Source organism: Lolium perenne, chromosome 6 (assembly GCF_019359855.2).
Source record: "Lolium perenne isolate Kyuss_39 chromosome 6, Kyuss_2.0, whole genome shotgun sequence".
In the NCBI taxonomy this organism is placed as follows: Eukaryota; Viridiplantae; Streptophyta; class Magnoliopsida; order Poales; family Poaceae; genus Lolium; species Lolium perenne.
Window position 1 is genome coordinate 11,607,982 of NC_067249.2, and position 18,125 is coordinate 11,626,106.

Below are 18,125 nucleotides of genomic sequence, written 5' to 3' on the forward strand. Positions count from 1 at the left end.
AAGAGACTTCTTGTATCGTAATTGCAGGGTTGCTTGAGAGGGATATCTTTGACCTCTACCTCCCTGAGTTCGATAAACCTTGGGTGATTCACTTAAGGGAAACTTGCTGCTGTTCTACAAATCTCTGCTCTTGGAGGCCCAACACTGTCTACAGGAATAGAAGCGTGCGTAGACATCACTGTCCGTGCAGACACAAGCGTGCCACATATTTGGGCCACGTTCGCGTCTAGACGGACGGGTCGGACGCTATGCGTCGGGCTGCTGGGCTCGGGTACATACGCATTTTTCGACTGCACGGTCGCATATATGCGTATGTTTGTGTCGCCCTGTTGGAGATGCCCTAATGCTTGTTAGGTTACACCCATTCATGCCTCTTCCGGGTCGCTTGTGCGGGTGACCTCGAGGAGATCCTATCCTCCCAAAAAAAATACCTAGCTCGGGCATCTGTTGGCCGGCGCTAGCGCAGGTGGTGGTGGTGGTGCGCCAGCCGCCGAAGGCTGTAGGTGAGGATGGCTCACCCCTGCTCCATCCCTTCGCGTGGATAGGTGGTCTCGGCGGGCCAGCGCGGCAGCTATTATGGCGTGGCGGTGGAGCAGCGAGCCATGGCGGAGGTGCAACACGGCGATGACTATCTCGCTTCGACCGTGCCGGAGGACCGCGGCAGCTGCGAGCAGATGCAGCTGCCTTGCAGCGGTTGGTCGACCCTTTGCCCGGATCTCGGCCGTAGCGTTGCTCCTCGTGTTGTTCGCGGGCATCGTAGCCAGGGTCGTCCTTGATCTGCCAACAAAGTTCTAGTGGGGTCTAGCTACGAATAAAGGTGGTCTGGCCCTGCTGCGCTTCAAATACCATGGACGTCGATCTGCTTCAAGTCGGCTTCCTCGATCTAGCCGTAGATGAGTTCTGTTCTTCCGCTTGGAGGTTTCCAAAATTTTGCGCAATATGTTAATGATTATCTAGAGCGAAATCGATGCGGTCGTGTGTGTCCTTACCTTCTACCAGAATGGCGTGAAGCTTCGCCTTCTTGCCGGTAACATGGTTCATGTCTTAATATATATTTCCATGGGTGGAGAAATCCAATGGAGCTTTGATCGGAGGATGGCATAGGCGGAGAGGGTCATGTTTGCGATGAGGATAATGCAACACAGGTTCGCTCTATGTGTCAGGTGTTTGGCGACTTGCAGCAACAACATTGGCAAATGGGGGTACCAGCACACATGGAATCCACTCTTGGTGGTGCTCCTCAAGTACCGAACCATGATTTCCAGGATGAAAACTTAAGGTCTGACCTTTAATTGTTGTGCATGGCAATGGTCTTGCCAAAGACATATTTTTGGAAACTCGAGTTTTCTCCAGGGTGAAACCCTAAGATTTTCGATCGGGCGACGACAACAGTTGTACATTGTTCCCTTCTTGGAGACGTTCCTCGAGTACTGAGCCATGATTTTTAGGGTGACCCCAGATAAAAAAATGCAGAAAATAATGAAAGCGCAAAACTAGTTAATTGATTAATTCCCTGGCATTCCTAGACCTGGATCAGTGTTCTTCCCTCCCTTGGCAAGTTGACATACGCATCTGCCATGTGCAGCTGAGTTGACTCAACCCGAGCCATACCACACCTCTGCATGTCAATTTTAACAGCACGAACTGTACCAGATCGGATCGAGTACAGGTCAGCTCAGCTCAGCTTATTTCATTTCCCAGTGAAACCAACCAACCTCATTGCAGCAAAAGGAGGAGCAGAATACAACATATGAAATAAAAAAGCAAAATCAAAGAAAAATCTGAGAAAGCCATACAATACGGGTACTCCCTCCATTTCAAAATAAGGGTCGCAATTTTTTCTAGATTTGTATGTATCTACCAACTAAAATGTGTATACATGCAAATCTAGAAAAATCTGCACACTTACTCTAGAACGAGGGGAGTATATATTAAGATTGTCACCAGACATTAGGAGAACCCTGGCATGGTAGTAGACTCAAGCCAGGACTGGTCTCAAGCTAACAAAGGGTCAGCCAGCCTGCCTGCCAGTCAGATTCGCATGAAAAGAAATTGTCAGACATTTGCTATGAAGACTGGCACTACACAAAACTTTGTAATAACATCAGTACAATGTTCTCTCAACAGGTGCAATGTTCTCCCTGATTTGCAACTGTCCATCGCTTCGCTACATAGATAATGATGCGAGAGGCGTTAGATTGGCGGCTACTAAGTCAGTAAGACATCGGACTATTCGTCGTCAGAAAGGCACACCACCGCTGTGTCCGTGGGACTGCTACCCAGGCCGAACCTAGCTGGCATATACGGGTTCAGCGACGCCGGTTCAGAGCCAGGCTGATTGTGATTCACGCCGGCTATCCGAGCGCCTCTGTGCTGCTGGATTCCTGGCGCTGCATTCTGCGGACCTGAGGCGCAGCCCAAGGCCATGCTTGGATATGGTGATTGTTGGTGGGCTGGCATGAAGATGGGGTTTGAACTAGATGGCTGCAAGTTGACCATGGACTCTGGGTGTCGGCCGGGTGGCAGCGAGGACGCTCGGCGAGGTGGGCGTGAGCTTGATGCTGGTGGCAGCATTGCTTGGTGAGCTGAACTTGGGTCCATGGAGTTCAGTACGGCGCCTCCCTGTGGAACTGCCGATACGTAGCTTCCCATGGTAGCAGCGGCATACTGTCCCAACGAAGCAACCGCTGTACTGGCAGCAGGAAGCTGCTGCTGGTCCGTGTGCATGGCATGCTGAGAGGGTATCCTGAGCTGCTGGAGATGAGGAGAGGACGGACGCAGTTGGTCTGTAGCAGATCTGTAGCTGCCATGAGGCAGATGCGGCGGAGGAACATGTGACATTGTTCTTCCATAGAGATTGCTGGCTAAGGCTGATAGTGGTTGGACAGCAGTTGGTTGTGCTCCAGCGGATCCGTAGCTGCTGTATGATGACGATGATGATGATGATGATGATGCTTCAGCCACAAACGGAGGTCGGACATAAGATCCTGGTGGTCTGATGGCTGATGAGGAAATAACTGGTAATGCTGCAGTCTGAGCAGCTGAAGAAGACTCAAATTGCCGCTCCATTACAGGGTTCGTCGACCTCCCTGCATTGCACGGGGAAAAAGCAAACCATTACTCACCTGACTACAGAACAGATCCTAGATCTAAATTGCCCTTTTACTTCTGAAGATCAATGTAACGCAGCCACCTAGCATGGCATTACTGGAAAAGAAGCCAGAAATAGCGAGAATGACACTGCTAAGAGATCACGATATAATATGTTCGCCATATAAGACGCCCAAATATACACAAGACGCTGGTAGATTGAATCATGCAAGAACAACATGGTCCACATTATAGGTCCATCAAAACAAAAATAGTGGAGTTGAAAACTATGCATTAAACAAAGCAAAATGGTGAAGACTAGTTATGAACTTATCATCAGAATATTATTTTGGAAAACAACGAGATATGCTAGTAATTTTTAGTTGCATACCTTGAGCTGCAGATGATGGTGTGAACATCCCTTGAAAATTATCAGCTAGTGATTTGTTTACAAACACTTTCCTGAAGAGATCAGTAAGCTCACGCTGGGTGTGAAGATAAGCGGAATCTTCTTTCTGAAGTAAGAAGTCATACTTCTTTTTTATCTTCTCTATTTCTTGGTTGTACTCTATTACAAGTAGTGATTTCTGTTGAAAAATAGAGGTGCAGCCAAGGAAGAAATGAAAAAACTGACCGACTAGCACAGACAATTCACAGTAAAAACAGATAACAGACAGAATAAAAAGCAAACCTTATGTTCATGGTCTTTACTAAGCACATTGTTGCAATGCATTAACCTGTCCAACTCATTTTTCAGCGGTTCGTCACTAAGAATTGGATTATTAAACACTAATCTTGTGACTGGATGTTGTTGGGTGGGCTGCTCAAGAGCAGGTACCCTATGTGGCTGAAAACCAATTTGTGTCCTTTCTTCAGTGTGCATTCTTTCAGGTGGAACATGAACTGTGGTTGATGATTGCAGTTCAGGCTGCAAATCCTGGGCTGCCGTGGAACCTAACATAGCTGCTCCTTCTCCTTCTGCAGGTCGATCCTGCATTGAGCCTGATGGACGTACTTCAGTATGCAGATCATGAGCTATCAGTGAACCCAAAGTATGTGTTGATTCTGCTCTGGCATGTGGATTCAGTGAAGATTCTACACTATAACTTTGTAGCACAGGCATGCCAGCCAGATAGGTTCTTTCAGAAGGAGCACTCTGCGCTGATGTTGATGGTTGTGTTCCAGGCTGCAAGCTCCGAGCAGCTATGGCGCCCAAGATACATGCTTCTCCTTCTGTAGGTTGATCCTGCATTGTGGTTGACACTTGCACTTCACTTTGTGAAGGCTGCAAATCGCATGTGCCCTCTGCCTGTTCAGCTTCTGCTGGTGAATGTCCTGAAGTTGCTAAACTTTGTTGGGCAGGAAGGCTTGTACTTTGTTCCGTAGGCACTGAGGCTGATGGTAGTATTTCGGACTGGGGATCGTGAGCTGTGACCATGCCTGCTGAGTCTACCATTGCATGTGGATCCAGTGAAGGTTCTACATGCGTGGTTGATGATTGCATTTCAGGCTGCAAATCCTGAGTTGCTATGGCACCCAAGGTACCTGCTCGCTCTGCCTCTGGAGGTTCATCCTCTTCCTCAAGTACCTCAGGTTCATCCTCTGCCTCGGCAGGTTCATCTGAGGTTGATGGTTGCACTTCGGGCTGCAAATCGCAGACTGCCTCTGTGCCTAATATATCTGCCTGTTTTGCTTCTGCTGGTGGACGTCGTGAAGTTGCTAGACTTTGTTGGGCAGGCAGACATGTACTTCGTTCAGCAGGCACTGAGGCTGATGGTTGTATTTCGAACTGGAGATCATGGGCTGTCACCATGCCCACTGGTTTATCCTCTACCTCAGGCTCATCCTCTGCCCCAGGTTGTATTTCGGACTGGAGATCATGGGCTGTCACCATGCCCACTGGTTTATCCTCTACCTCAGGCTCATCCTCTGCCCCAGGTTCATCCTCTCCCTCTGCAGGTTCATCCTGCATTGAGGTTGATGATTGCACTTCGGGCTGCAAATTCCAAGCTGCTTCTGTGCCTATACTTGATGGTTCTGCTTCAGCTGGTGGATGCCGCAAAATTGCCAAACATTGTTTCGCAGCCATACTTTGTTCGCAGATGTGGGATTCAACTTCCTTAGACACTTGTAGAGTGACTGTGCTATCTGCAGGGTAAGTTGGAGGCTCTGGAAGCACTGGATCAGCAACTACATTGCCATCATCTTTTTCCTGGACTTGCATTCTGACATCACCTAAATGGTGAGAAGTTGCTGCACCTCCCTTTGACAGTCCAGTTGCTCTATCTAGTTGACAACCTGCTTGGCTCCTGTCATCAGGGTGCTTCTTTTGAGGTGGAGCATCTGAAAGTAAGATTGATGGTTGCATTTCAGGCTGCAAAACTTGAACTGCCTGTGTGCCCGACAAACCTGTCTGCTCTGCTTCGGCAGGTGGACACTGTGAAGGTGCTACAGTTTGCTGAGCTGACGGATCTGTGCTTTGTTGGGGAGGCATGCATGATAGAACAGCTTGAGTTCCCACCAAAGCTGCAAGGCTTTGTGAGGAAGTCAAATTTGGCGACTCCAAGTGGACTCCATCTGTGTCAAGAATGCCATCATTGTTTGCATGACCTCCCCTAACAAGAGAAGTTGCACCTCCCGGCAAGATAATTGGCTTCGCAATATTGTCTATCTCAATATGTTCAGTATTTCTACACTCACTGGTTGAGGATTCCTGATAATAGTGATAAATGAACACATAAATAAGTCAAGTATAATAATACGAGGAGACACAAAATGCAAAGCATGACGCACTGGTGATTTATGAACAGTGGAAAAAAGGACAACTTTGAAAAGTTCTGCACCAAACAAAAGAGCTAATTGCTCAGAAGAATACTCTTGTTAAGGTAACATGTATCACTCTCAATGCCTAGAGCACAGCGGTAATACAGGCAGCAAAAAAGATAATAGGGTGCATACACATCAGTACAATCAGGACGAGCCAAATAAATGGTGTACGATCATTTATGTAGTCAAATGTCATGCGACATAAGGAGATTTTGTAGTCCACATGTAAGTCAAGAACAAAGAAGCTTATGCACATATCAGCATATCACAAGGATAATGCATTTTAAAAATGAGCAACATAATACCTGACCAGTGGAATCGTCATTTGCAGGAATAGTACTTGATGAACAACCAGCTCTTTGTACAATAATGCCATCAGAACTAAATTGGATGTTGTTTTCTTGAAAATCAGTGGCTTCTGACGCTGGTCCTCCGCCAGAGCCCACAGAAGTCTCAACTGGCTCATTTTCCATTGCATGTATAGATATGGGCTCTGACAAAGCTTCACTTCGTACTAATGTACTTTCCATCGACAATGCGTCATTTGATGACTGCTGACAATCTGACACAGAACTTTCAGCAATGTGATACTCATCATTCTGTTCCTTGAGATGGATGAATTCCTCCATAACAAAGTTTGAGTCAGGTAGAGCAATATGCCGATCAAAGTCTTTATCTAATTGGCCTGATTTTGCTACCTGGTGGAGCTTCTCCTTCAGTTGACGCTCTAAAGACCATGTATCAGATTGCAGTCCCTCAAGCTTGTCATGCTGGAGCTTCATATGCCCCAAAAATGCATACATGAGCATAACGAACCACTGAGCAGTCAGCTTTATTTTTTCAGTCCTGGTCATTTCATCAATGTGACTTCTACGAATATGTTCGAGAACTAACGTGCAAACTTCTTTCAGTCTCATGACATTGTTCTGCCTGTGTGTCACTAAACCTGATATCTCAAGCTGTTGTTTGCAAAGGATATTATTTTTTCTTAGGGAGAAAACACTATCAATTAAATCTATGTTTTTCTCCACAATCATATTAGGAGGCTCATCATTTGGCACGTGACACTCTTTGCGAGTTTCTTCAGCAACAGATGAGACCTCTTGTGGTGCACCATTTGTGAAATTACCATGAAGATCAATTTCCTTGTTTTGGAACATGTTGTCATTTTCCAAGTTAGTAGAGGTTTCTTGCCATGAAAGCTGGGTGTCCTCTGCTGATACTGGTTGACCCTTGATACTTGTTTCACCTGCTCTATTCGGGAATTTTTTCTTTAGGGTCCTTAATTTCGTATAGATCAAACCCGCAAGCACTTCATTGTACTCACAATTGAAGCTTTTTTCAGCAAGGGCAACTGACTCTCTGCGATCTACCTTATAATTTACATGAGAAGCAGCACGCCAACACTGATGAAAAAATCAAAGAACATAAGCATATTTGATAAATATAAACATGAAAAGCAAAAAAACATTAAAAAAAATTGTATGGGTGCCTTTCTTACCAAGGCTATGTTGAATGCATGCAATATGTCCACTGGCTCGGGTGGAACTAGATGATTGTTCAAATAATATTCAAAGAACTGTTCAGCCTGAAGTCTTGCATTATCCTGCAATTGTTATTTATACAAAATGCATGTCAGATCAAATAAGCACAAAGAAGCAGTGAGAGAGCCAAGGAATAAAAAATCAAAAGAACCATTAGCAAGAATATTATTCCAGTCCTAAATCATTATTTCAACTTCCACGTGGGTGTAAAAAATGTATAACCATTAGGCATATCAGATAAAATTGCAGAAAATGCAGATGAGCATGTCTGAACTAGAAAGTTTGGTTTTGCATGCAGGATTTTGTGCACTTCGCATAACATTTTGTACATTAGCGGAACATACTCTGAGCATGAATAAATGTTATTTTGATGTCAATAGTGTATTATAACGAAAACACAGATTAGGTGGAAGAACTAAGAAAATGCATACCGGCAATTGTAACACCTTAATTAGTTTTGACAGCTCTTGCTTAAGTTGAACGTGAAGATTCTTTGGTGTCGTCGGTTTTTTCATCCCTTCAGAACAAAATCATATCAGAACAATGTAATATGCATATCTGCAACAGAGTGTATTCTTGACACAAACATGATACCTTCTTTTTGGTGCGTGTCATGAAATTGTTGAAGATGGGGGCTCACTGTATAACAATTTTTAGGTAAGATATCATCATGACTGTTGTAAGATGAACGTTTTGAAGATGGAACTGTGATTCCGTCAACCTTTCTACGCTTCCTTCTGCCTTCATCGGCTTCTTCAGCAGGAACTCTGGCTGGTTCTTCTCTGTTCTGTACCAACCTGTGGCTTGCTTGTTGTGGCTCCGATATATTGCTCCAGCAAGGGGATTTCCCATCCAGTAAATTTAACCAGAAATTAGATGGATCTCCATCCGAAGCAGGCATTGCCACATTTTCGCCTATTAAAACAATGCTTCTTGAATAAAACTCCCCGCTCATATTAGCTTTCGATATGGACGTGCAATTTATTTCAGTGTTGTCTTCAACATTTATGGCCAATTTTAAAAACTCCAGAATAACTGTATCCCTTTCAAAACTTTTACTTGCATAGTTACCATGTTGAAGCTCGTCAAATCTGGTGAAAAGAAACAATGCACCCCAACTGATCACTGAATGGCACAAACTATGTGGCATATCCTTGTAGTTACCAATAAGCACGCCCTCTTTTGCAAGCACGAGCTGCTTCTCTTCCATTGTGAAAGGAGTGTATAAACGGAAAATGCCCGGATACTTCTGTGATTCTATTTTGATTCTTTGAATAGCCTTCAGATCATTTAGTGGGTTACAGTCACTATTGTATATGATAACAGCGTCAATAGATGACAGCTTAACACTTGGGAGGCATGCCCGACTTTCAATCAGAATAACAAATCTCCCCTTAGTCGTGTCATTGAACATGTTTACTGCTGCATGTTTCCTTGACAATGGTGCACCACTTTCAATACGCTCATATGACTCACGGCCAAATCTGTCACAAACAACACCTTCCAATATATCACCCATTGATTTCCCACCTGCTGCACCAGACTTCTATAGCACCCCAAAAAGAATGCTGAATTAGTAAATGAAGAAAATTAAAGGAAAGTTGCCAAAGGGACAAATTCCCGAGAAGAGCACAAAGGAGATACTTCAAAAAGGAATAAGAGTGATGAGTACTTAAGGGAACAAGTCCGTAACAATATGAGAACACGTTTGGAACAATATGTGAGATGGGATTTATAGATCAGACTTAGGAAACTGTCATATATAATTCCTCTGCATTGTTAGTTACTTGTTAAGAAAAAATACTTCTGCAGGTCACCATGTTCATTCATGTAAATATCTGCTGGCATAAATAGCATATGGAATTTCTGTAGCATGATGCCATCAAAACCAAGGCAAGATGCAAGCACCAAAGCTAATGAGCATACTCTAGCAATGTACAGAATAGTATTAGGGACTATTTACGATTTTTCAAAGTTCAGATGCTAATTATACCTATCCAACTTCTAAGGAATTTATAGGCAGCAGTGTTCGCAAAACAGAGATTGTATGGTATAAAAAGGAACAGGTGCATCTACATGTTCCCGTATAATCACCCGTTATGCCCCATAACTGGACCAGTTAGGGCCACACGATCGCTACTAGGTGTCTAGGTGTATGACTGAACAAATATAGGCAGCAAATGTTCAAAAAATAGAGATCTGAGATCATATCATATGGCATAAAATGGAACAGGTGCCTGTTATATGTTACCGTAAAATTACCGGTTAGGGCCCATAACTGGACCAGTTGGGGCCACCTAATCACCACTAGGTGTCTAAGTGTATGACTGAACGAAAACTTTATAATAACATTCAGAAACTTGAATTGTTGATTACTGATTACCATCAGGGTTATACAATAGATAGCAAGAAACCTTCCAAGATGATTAACTATTTGTATAACATGGAACAGCATAGGTAATAAGTAAAGAGGGTAATGACATGAGCATCTCACTTGAAAAAGAATAATGACTCTCAGCCTCTTGTTCCTTATCTCCTTGAGCATGTTTTCAAGAAGCAGTAATTTGCCACATGCTTGTACTCTGGTATCTAGAGTATCACTACGATCGTGATTGTTGACAGGCGAATTTTGCAGGAATTCATCAACGAGGTAAGGGTGATCACAGCACTATAACATGAGGACAAGAACAGATCAAATTCAGTAACTTCACAGAAGAAGAAAAGTACATCACTGCAGATTGCACAAAATGATTACTTGTTATCATGCAAGCTGTATATATGTTTGCAAAGCACACCTTTGAGAGGGACATAATAATGCCGCAAAGAGAGCCATCACTTTTCATCTTTGACTGGAGGATAGATGAATTTGAAAGAAGTATGGAGCAATACATCTCTAGCTGCAATTGTGAAATGTAAGCAGGAACCCAGTGCTCCGATATTTTTGAAGAATCTGCTCGGCGCTCATATGCGATATGACTTTTGAAGTTTACTTTTGACATCACAAGGGCATCAGCAGTATCAAGGCAACTGCCATTTTCTTGCTCTCCGGAATTAAGGAAACCTAAGAGTTTCATGTACTCAGGAAGATCGTCCTGCAAAATAGCAAGATTCAGCACGGCTTATTTGTGGCACAGAAGCAGTTATACAGGCGAGAGCTAGTGATAGGCACCTTAATTGGGGAGCTCACAAGCAACATTCTAAAATCAGTGGAAAGTTGCTTCAGTTGTTCGAGATATTGTAGGGTTGATTTTTGATAATAATCAACTATAACTGCCTCCCAACCAATGCGTGCTATAGGTTCGATATCCTGTGCCATGGCAGAGAGAATGAAATTAAATGAAAAAACATATGCTTAACAGAGCTAGAGGTGTCTTAACTAGTACCAATGACACCAATATGATCCAGGTGGCTCTGTGCAATTTATGTGCTCTTGAGTGGTAAACAGCATTTGCTTGCTAAGACTAGCAAAGAGATACTTAGCAGTTGGCACTTACCTCTAAGATAGCATCAGCATGGCATAAGAGAACCTGCAACATAATAGAGCTTCCGCTCTCATAGAATTCCAGATCTTGAATTAATTTGAGCGTGTCTTTCCCTCCTTCATACACAACAACATTGATAAATGGTGCCAAGGTATTGAATTGAACCTCCCATAAGGATAGAGAAGCAGGAGTTGTGACAATTAGGATGGGTTGATTGACATCAGGTAATACAGACATTGTGAATAAGACAGTCTTTATTACAAACTCCTGCACGGTAGTTAACACGGCATCCTTTTTATTCAGGAAGGAGTTCAAAAATAACCAAGTACAACTGTAAGAGATGTACTTATAACAGTACAATCTGACATTCATGTAAGGAAGCAGTAGAACATATGACCTTGCCAGTGGCCATAACTACTACAAACAAGTATATGGGTGGAAAACTTGAATAGAAGGCTTGTTTCTTGAACTTTTTTAAGACTAATGCTGCTAAGCTACTTGCATTATTCGTACCTTATCATCAACTAGAACAGCACCACGGGATTTATACCAGAACTCTCGGAGGTGATTGATAGAAAACAAGTGATCATTGTCAAAATCAGAATGGCATCCATCTGGTAAACTCTCAAGTTTCTGAAATGAGCTTTGCTTAACCTGTAAAGACAAGTAATAATTCCACAGAAGAAGAAAATTAGCAGTTTCATGAATATGTATAGTAGGTTTTAAGCACACAGGCATATCTAACACATGACAAAGAGAACAGACGTACTATAATATCAATGCTGTGATAGTTCAATACAGGTAGGTGAAAAAAAGTGTGGAAAGATAATATGGTGCAGTTAATATGCACTTAACCTTTTTTATGGAATTATCAAACCAGCTAACCTGACTTTCAGTTTTCAATTTTTTGGTGGCTAGTTTATCGATCATCCTAAACATCGATAATCTTAATAGTGTATATAACCTAATAAATGATGTTACGTTTCCACGAAGTTTATTATTTTCAAACTGGCCAGGCTACTCCCTATCATACTTGTATCCTGCATGGATTTTAAACAATATTAGGAGTACAAGAAAAGCATTAAAATTAGGTTTCCCATCACACCTTTGATTGTGTAGGGATAGATGATTGTTTTGCAGCTTCACGGCGGTTCTTGTAGTTCTTTTTAAGTTGGTCAGCCTCAGGCGTACATAAACAGGGCGAAGTCTCTAATTCCCATGTTGCATGATCATAGCCAAGACCCCTCCATTTAACTAACCATTCAAGAGTACAATATGAGTATTTAACACCAGATGAGGAAAAGAAATCATCAGCTAATTTTGGGGGCATGAGTAGCCTCTTCCTTAACAGGCGGTGTGGCTTAGTCCATTCCTCCTTCCAAATTGCCTGGAGAATCATTAAAAGAAAACATCAGCACAGTTCTTTTGCAATCATCTCTCATATGCAAAATAAAATAAGGAAAGAAGAAATTAATCACCTTTTCAGTATGATTCCTCTTGTTAAACAAGGAAAGAAGATCAGGACCTCCAGGAGTGATATTGATATCAACTTCTGGAACCCAACGATTATGGACATGCGCCAGATTCTTATATTTAACAAAATACAGCTTGCTATTTTGCATTCCTACAAACATAGAGAGGTAATAAATTTGGAAGTAGAAGAACTGCTTTAATAGATTTTGATTCATGCCAGAAGAAAAATTGCACTTACCCTCAGCCTCCTTGACATCCCAGACCGACTCTATTACATCAACAACAGAATGTAAACCAAACTGGAACCTCTTATTTGTACAGCTGGTACAGAACCAAATTCCAGGAGACAAATATTCCAGAGAAGGATCCAGACAAGAGATATGGTATCTAGTTTGGCAACCTTTTCCATCACAAGACCTATTATCAATTGAATATATATATCAGAACATAAAGTGAATGTTGTGCATGATGGACAAAAGTGTACGCAGAACATCAATAAAATACACAGATCAGATGACATGTTTTGATCGTGTGTTCTCTTACCATGCAACAGTACAAGAGAACAGGGGATTTACATGTGCACTTAATTGGTATTCATAAAACAGGTTATCTGATTCCGATACATTTTAGGTAACCCACTCAAAATTAAGTAAAGCTTTTTGTGTAGGTTCTACTAGCCTGGTGTTCGGCTGAGATTATACCCATCCATACAACCATTAATATGGGTGACATATTATGATAACTCACCTAACAAAAAATGCAAAAAGTAGATGATTATAGAGATTGGAGATGTGGAAAGTGAAACTGTGAAGAAAGCAAAACCATGTCCAGCACTCGATCGTTCGTCAACGCACAGTCATCACACGGCATGACATTCCTCCATTCCTCATGATGGAACAAGGCCAAAGTATACATATGGGGCTTAATATGCATGAATCCATATATACTTTGAGTGCAGTAAAAATTGGTATGTTCTTCAGGATGAGAATTTAGTAAGATTTGGCATCATAGAAGCCAAAACAGAATTCAGTACCAGGGTAACACACATACTGTGTACTGCATGGTTCTGTAACAAAATGACTGAAGAAGACATAACCAGCATAACTAAAATTCAGAGCAGGTCCTTGGATCCATGGGGTAATAAAGAGCATACAGGGCTGAACATTCTATTTGAGTAGAGAAACCCGGAATTTTACCATAGTTCAGGAAGGGTAGATGATTTTTCATTTATAGATCACAACAATTAGTTCTTATGCTATCCTGAATAAATGGCTTCATTTACACGACTATTTTAATATGACATTGACAAGAAAAATGAATCAACTTACCTAAGAGTTCCTGAGGTTCCACAAGCAACACATATGTTGGAGTTACCATCAGTTTGATCAGATGGGATCACCTTGCTATGCCCTGAAGCTGAAACTTCTTTCTGAATGCTAATAGCACCATCTCCAAGTGTGTTTTTGATCTAACATGATGTCCAAGAGCAAACATTGATCAAAACGAAATAAACAGAAAAAAGTTTGGATATCACATCCGTTGATGCATAAAGTTATGAAAGCACATCATGGAGGGGGCAGGAGAGTTAGTGCATATAAAGATGTTGCCAAAAGAATCAAAGTACTTGTGAGTTATAGTTAAAGTGTGGTACCTCTTCACAGTGAACAAGAGATACTGGCACACTTTGCAATGATGATAAACAGCTTTGTCTGCAAGATGGCAAGGTTAACACAGAATCGGCATGGATCCAAAATGCATACCCAACTGCCTAGTATATATCAAATAAGCCACGAAGGCTGAGTTGAAAATAACGATTCTTGCTATGACAAAGAAAGCACCTTGCAGGGACAGTGGATCGATTTCTAGCCTTCCCTGGAAGACTGCTTTCATCCGTTATATTTTGCAGGGGCACATCGGTAGGTTTACGCGGCTGCACCTACAAAAATTGACGACAAAAGTTAGTCACGGACACTGTTTCAAATGGTTTCCCATGGAGTACAGGGCATCTAACTGCTGTTAGTGATTGGATGTTGCAGTGTGGTGCCTCTATACAGGACATATATTGGCACGTTGCATCTTCATAAGCATATGCACGTCATTTATCATGAGCAATCAATGCATGCAATTGCACTTAACATGCTTGTGCCTTAATACTCCGTCATCTTATCTAGCCATCTGTCACTAGGAATCTCTATCCATATCCAAGACATGCACATAGACAACCAAATAACAGAGGGAATGAAGAACGCATCGGTCCACAACCTTCGTAGGAGAACGAAAGCTATTAATTCATGATGCTAGATTTTACATTCTGGTGGTATTTTAATCACGTTTACTTATATATCTTAATTCTTCAGTATTCTACTGTAAGATGGATGGAGTTGAGTGACTTAACAAACTTGCAAATACAGCAAGAGTTTTGCTACAGGAGAATACACAGCCACTATGCTTGCACCACACGCTATTCAAAACACTGGTCCTGCCTGATGCACATTCCAAGGTACATGAGATGACAGCAGAATCAGAATACTGTAGAAACTAGCAAATAGCTATCTATGTAGCTCGGAGATGTTTTTTATTAGATGTATAACTTTTCCAGTGTAACAAACCCTCTGCCAGTAACATGGAGGGAAAGAAATAAGTATCGCAACATTAGAAAAATTCTGCAACCGATGTTGTTCAAGTCTACCAAGAACTCGCAGAGAGCGAAAAAGATGGCATTGCCGCTGGTTAAAAAGAAATATAGACATTAGAAGACAAACCTCTGAAACCGGTACAGAATCTTGGTTAACTCTTGTCTCTGAAGTTTCATGTAGACCAAAACCAAGACTTTTGGAAACTTTGCATGCATCATCGCTTGAATGTCTCTTGTTGTTCTCAGTTAACCTGCTACCTTTGCGTAGCTTAGAGATGTTGCTGTCTGCGACATGCCCGCTTGAAGTGTTTTCCTTGCCCACTCTGTCAGGAGAAGCAACGGCTACATCTGGAAAGTAAAGGATAAGTTTGGTATGATAGTATTCAGATGAATTAGTGCAGACTAAATGACCAAGAGTACAGCTAATAGGTAAAGCCGCATGAACCAGAATGCAATTGCGCTATCCGATAACGCATGATTGGAAATTCCCATGTTGATTTGGTAACAGAAGTTGTTTTGTATGCTTGCACCTAAATGATGGTGCCCTAGATATGCCCCCACCATTAAGCCAAAAACCTTGACTAATTAAAAAGACTTCACTGTTTTTTTAATGCATGGTCTCCCACCTTGAAGCATAAAACCTTAACTAGATTGCGACATAATGTCTTTGTAAAGTTTAACCCTTTTCCTTAATGCATGGAGCATGGTGCAGTCAATGGTGTCTGGCTTGTGTGTTCTATACATTATATTATTCCCCACTAAGCCTAAAGCAGTTCCTAACCACAAGAAAACCCCACGATTAGGATGCAACTGGGTAACAAAGTGCCACTTAAAGCCCACATAAGCCATAAAAAACTGATTGTCTCACAGGAAGGGAGCATTCGGCCCCTAAGTAGATATACCAAAGGCACAGCATAAGAGGATTCGATACCTGCGTCATTCGCTCTTTTGACTGTCTTGAATAAATTCACGTAATTTCTCGAATTGCCGAGCCTTTTCCGCTTCTTTAACAAGCTGCTGGCGCTCCCGTCCCTGGCATCCTCGCTCCTCGGCGTTTCTGCGCCATTCCGAGAGCCAGCGCTCCTGTCTGAATCTCTTGACAGGGAACCTGAAGCGCTGTTCTTAACAGTGTCTGACGTCGCGCCACTCTGCTGCTGGTCGGAGGATGGACTCACCACGTTCCCTGGCCCGGTGGAACCGCTCTCCCGGCCTAGACCTCCACGCAACGGCAGGCGGGGAGCAGCCCCAGTTGCGCCGCTTCTGGCCGCCGGCGCCGGGATCACAGGGCCTCCAGGAGCACGCTGTGTGCCTGTGTCCTCCCTCCCCGTGCTGCCAGCGTTCCCATTCCCCTTGTTGACGAAAGTTTTCGTTCCGTGACTAATGCCAGGGGAACCCCTCTCCGGACCTGGGCTCCTCGGACCCAGCTCGCCTGGCCCTCCTTGAGAAGGCGGGCGTGCCTCGTTCGCGCCGCTTCTCGCCGCCGTCCCCCGGGTTCCGGAAGCACGCGGCGTGCCGGCAACCCCGTCCTCCCTCCCCGTCTCGCTGCTGCCTCCGACTGCTCCTCTCGCCGTCCCTCTGCTGTTGCCCATCCCGCCGCGCGCCGCCCTGGTCTCTGCAGCAACACTCACAAAACAGAAACTTTCCGTCAAAGATCACGCATTCGCATCAGGAACCCGGACCAGGAACAAAACCCCAATCTTGGCTGCGAAACGGGGAAGGAAAAAAAAAATCGAGAACGGCGGAAGACAAAAACCCCAAGAATCCGAGCAGGGGAGGAGTCCCCTGCCGGACAGGGGGCCGCCGAACCCTAGGCTCCCGGCCTCTCCCCCTCCCCACGAGCGCGCGGAAGGCGCGCCGACGGGCGGGCCCATGGAGATGGGAAGAGGAGAAGCGCGGACGGAATAGGAGGCGGCCGGGCGACCGGGCGGCGCGGTGAAGACGTACCTCTTCCGGGAGCGGGCGGTGAATGCTGTGGGCGGAGTGGTCCGATCGTCGCGGCGGCGGCGGCGGCGGCGGCGGTGGCGGCGGGGTCTAGGGTTTCGCGCGATCGCTGCGGCGGAGGCGGCAGAGCCGGCGACGGGGTTTTGAGCCGGCGACGGAAAGAAGCCGTTTTTACCGCATCTCTGCCTCTGCTTTTTACCCCGCGCCGCCTCGGCCGTCACGTCAGCAGCAGGTGAGCCGGAATATTTGCACACCTGCCACATTTTACATTTTTTATTGCAAATTTGCCCTATGACCACCACATGTCAGTGACATATGATGTGGCAAATATGCAAAATGCAAAAAAAGTGTGGCAAATGTGTAAAACTCCCCCGGCTGAGCCACACCAACTATTGCACATTTACTGTCCAGAGGAAACGCCTCACATTAATTGTACTCGAATTAATTCCCTATATCTAATATATTTGGTGCAACGCAATAAATCTAGACCAAATATCGATTAATTCGATATCTACCGTATCTACAAGATCACTAGGGCCACATATGGAACACTGCCAAAATTTGATTTTCGCAATAATTTATTTATTGCTAAAGAATGATGCGGCGATATAGCGATGTACTAACAATTCATCACTTTTAAAAGGGGAAATAAGACATCGGTATTTTCCTTGGAAAGGGGAAATAAGATATCAATTGAATCTACCCACACCATCACTACTTTTAAAATATCAAATTAGCGTTCTCCTCGCCGAAATTCCCATCTACTGTATCATTCTTCAGCAGTAAACAAGTTATTACGAAAAACATTTTTGGCGGTGTTCCATATGGGACCCCAGAGATTTTCTAGATACCGTAGATCTCCATCTAAGCAATATTTGTTGGCGATTTACTGCGTGGCACCAAATATTAGATACATTGAATTAATTCCAGTACAATCAATGTGGGCCGTTTCGGAACAGTAAATATGCAAATAGTTGGCGTGGCTCAGCTAGCTAGTACTAGGCTCACCTGCTGTCGCTACGGTGCCTGACATGAAGACCGAGGCGGGGGTAAAAACCAGAGAGAAGGGGCAGAGATGCGGTAACAACGGCGTCCTCCAGCTTCTTTTTCCGTGGTGCCTCAAACCCCCGTCGT

General features: G+C 43.7%; 1 protein-coding gene across 2 annotated transcripts; it reads right to left on the reverse strand.

Moving 5' to 3' along the window:
• Positions 1-1,905: 1,905 nt before the first annotated feature.
• Positions 1,906-17,168, reverse strand: LOC127308888 (uncharacterized). 2 transcript variants are annotated; one of them, XM_051339788.2, is made up of 21 exons: positions 16,995-17,168; positions 15,982-16,662; positions 15,178-15,398; positions 14,254-14,351; positions 14,067-14,124; positions 13,744-13,883; positions 12,654-12,832; positions 12,421-12,566; positions 12,048-12,329; positions 11,456-11,596; positions 10,955-11,209; positions 10,630-10,767; positions 10,256-10,552; positions 9,955-10,128; positions 8,055-9,003; positions 7,892-7,977; positions 7,418-7,522; positions 6,222-7,322; positions 3,782-5,803; positions 3,482-3,677; positions 1,906-3,089 (listed from the first exon to the last, which is right to left on the reverse strand). In XM_051339788.2, exons 2-21 carry the CDS (start codon positions 16,637-16,639, stop codon positions 2,230-2,232), a joined length of 8,106 nt encoding a protein of 2,701 aa, XP_051195748.1. In that variant the 5' UTR covers positions 16,640-16,662; positions 16,995-17,168; the 3' UTR covers positions 1,906-2,229. The 2 variants fall into 2 exon arrangements, with proteins under 2 accessions (XP_051195748.1, XP_051195749.1); XM_051339789.2 differs by having other exon boundaries at positions 8,055-9,006.
• Positions 17,169-18,125: the final 957 nt, after the last annotated feature.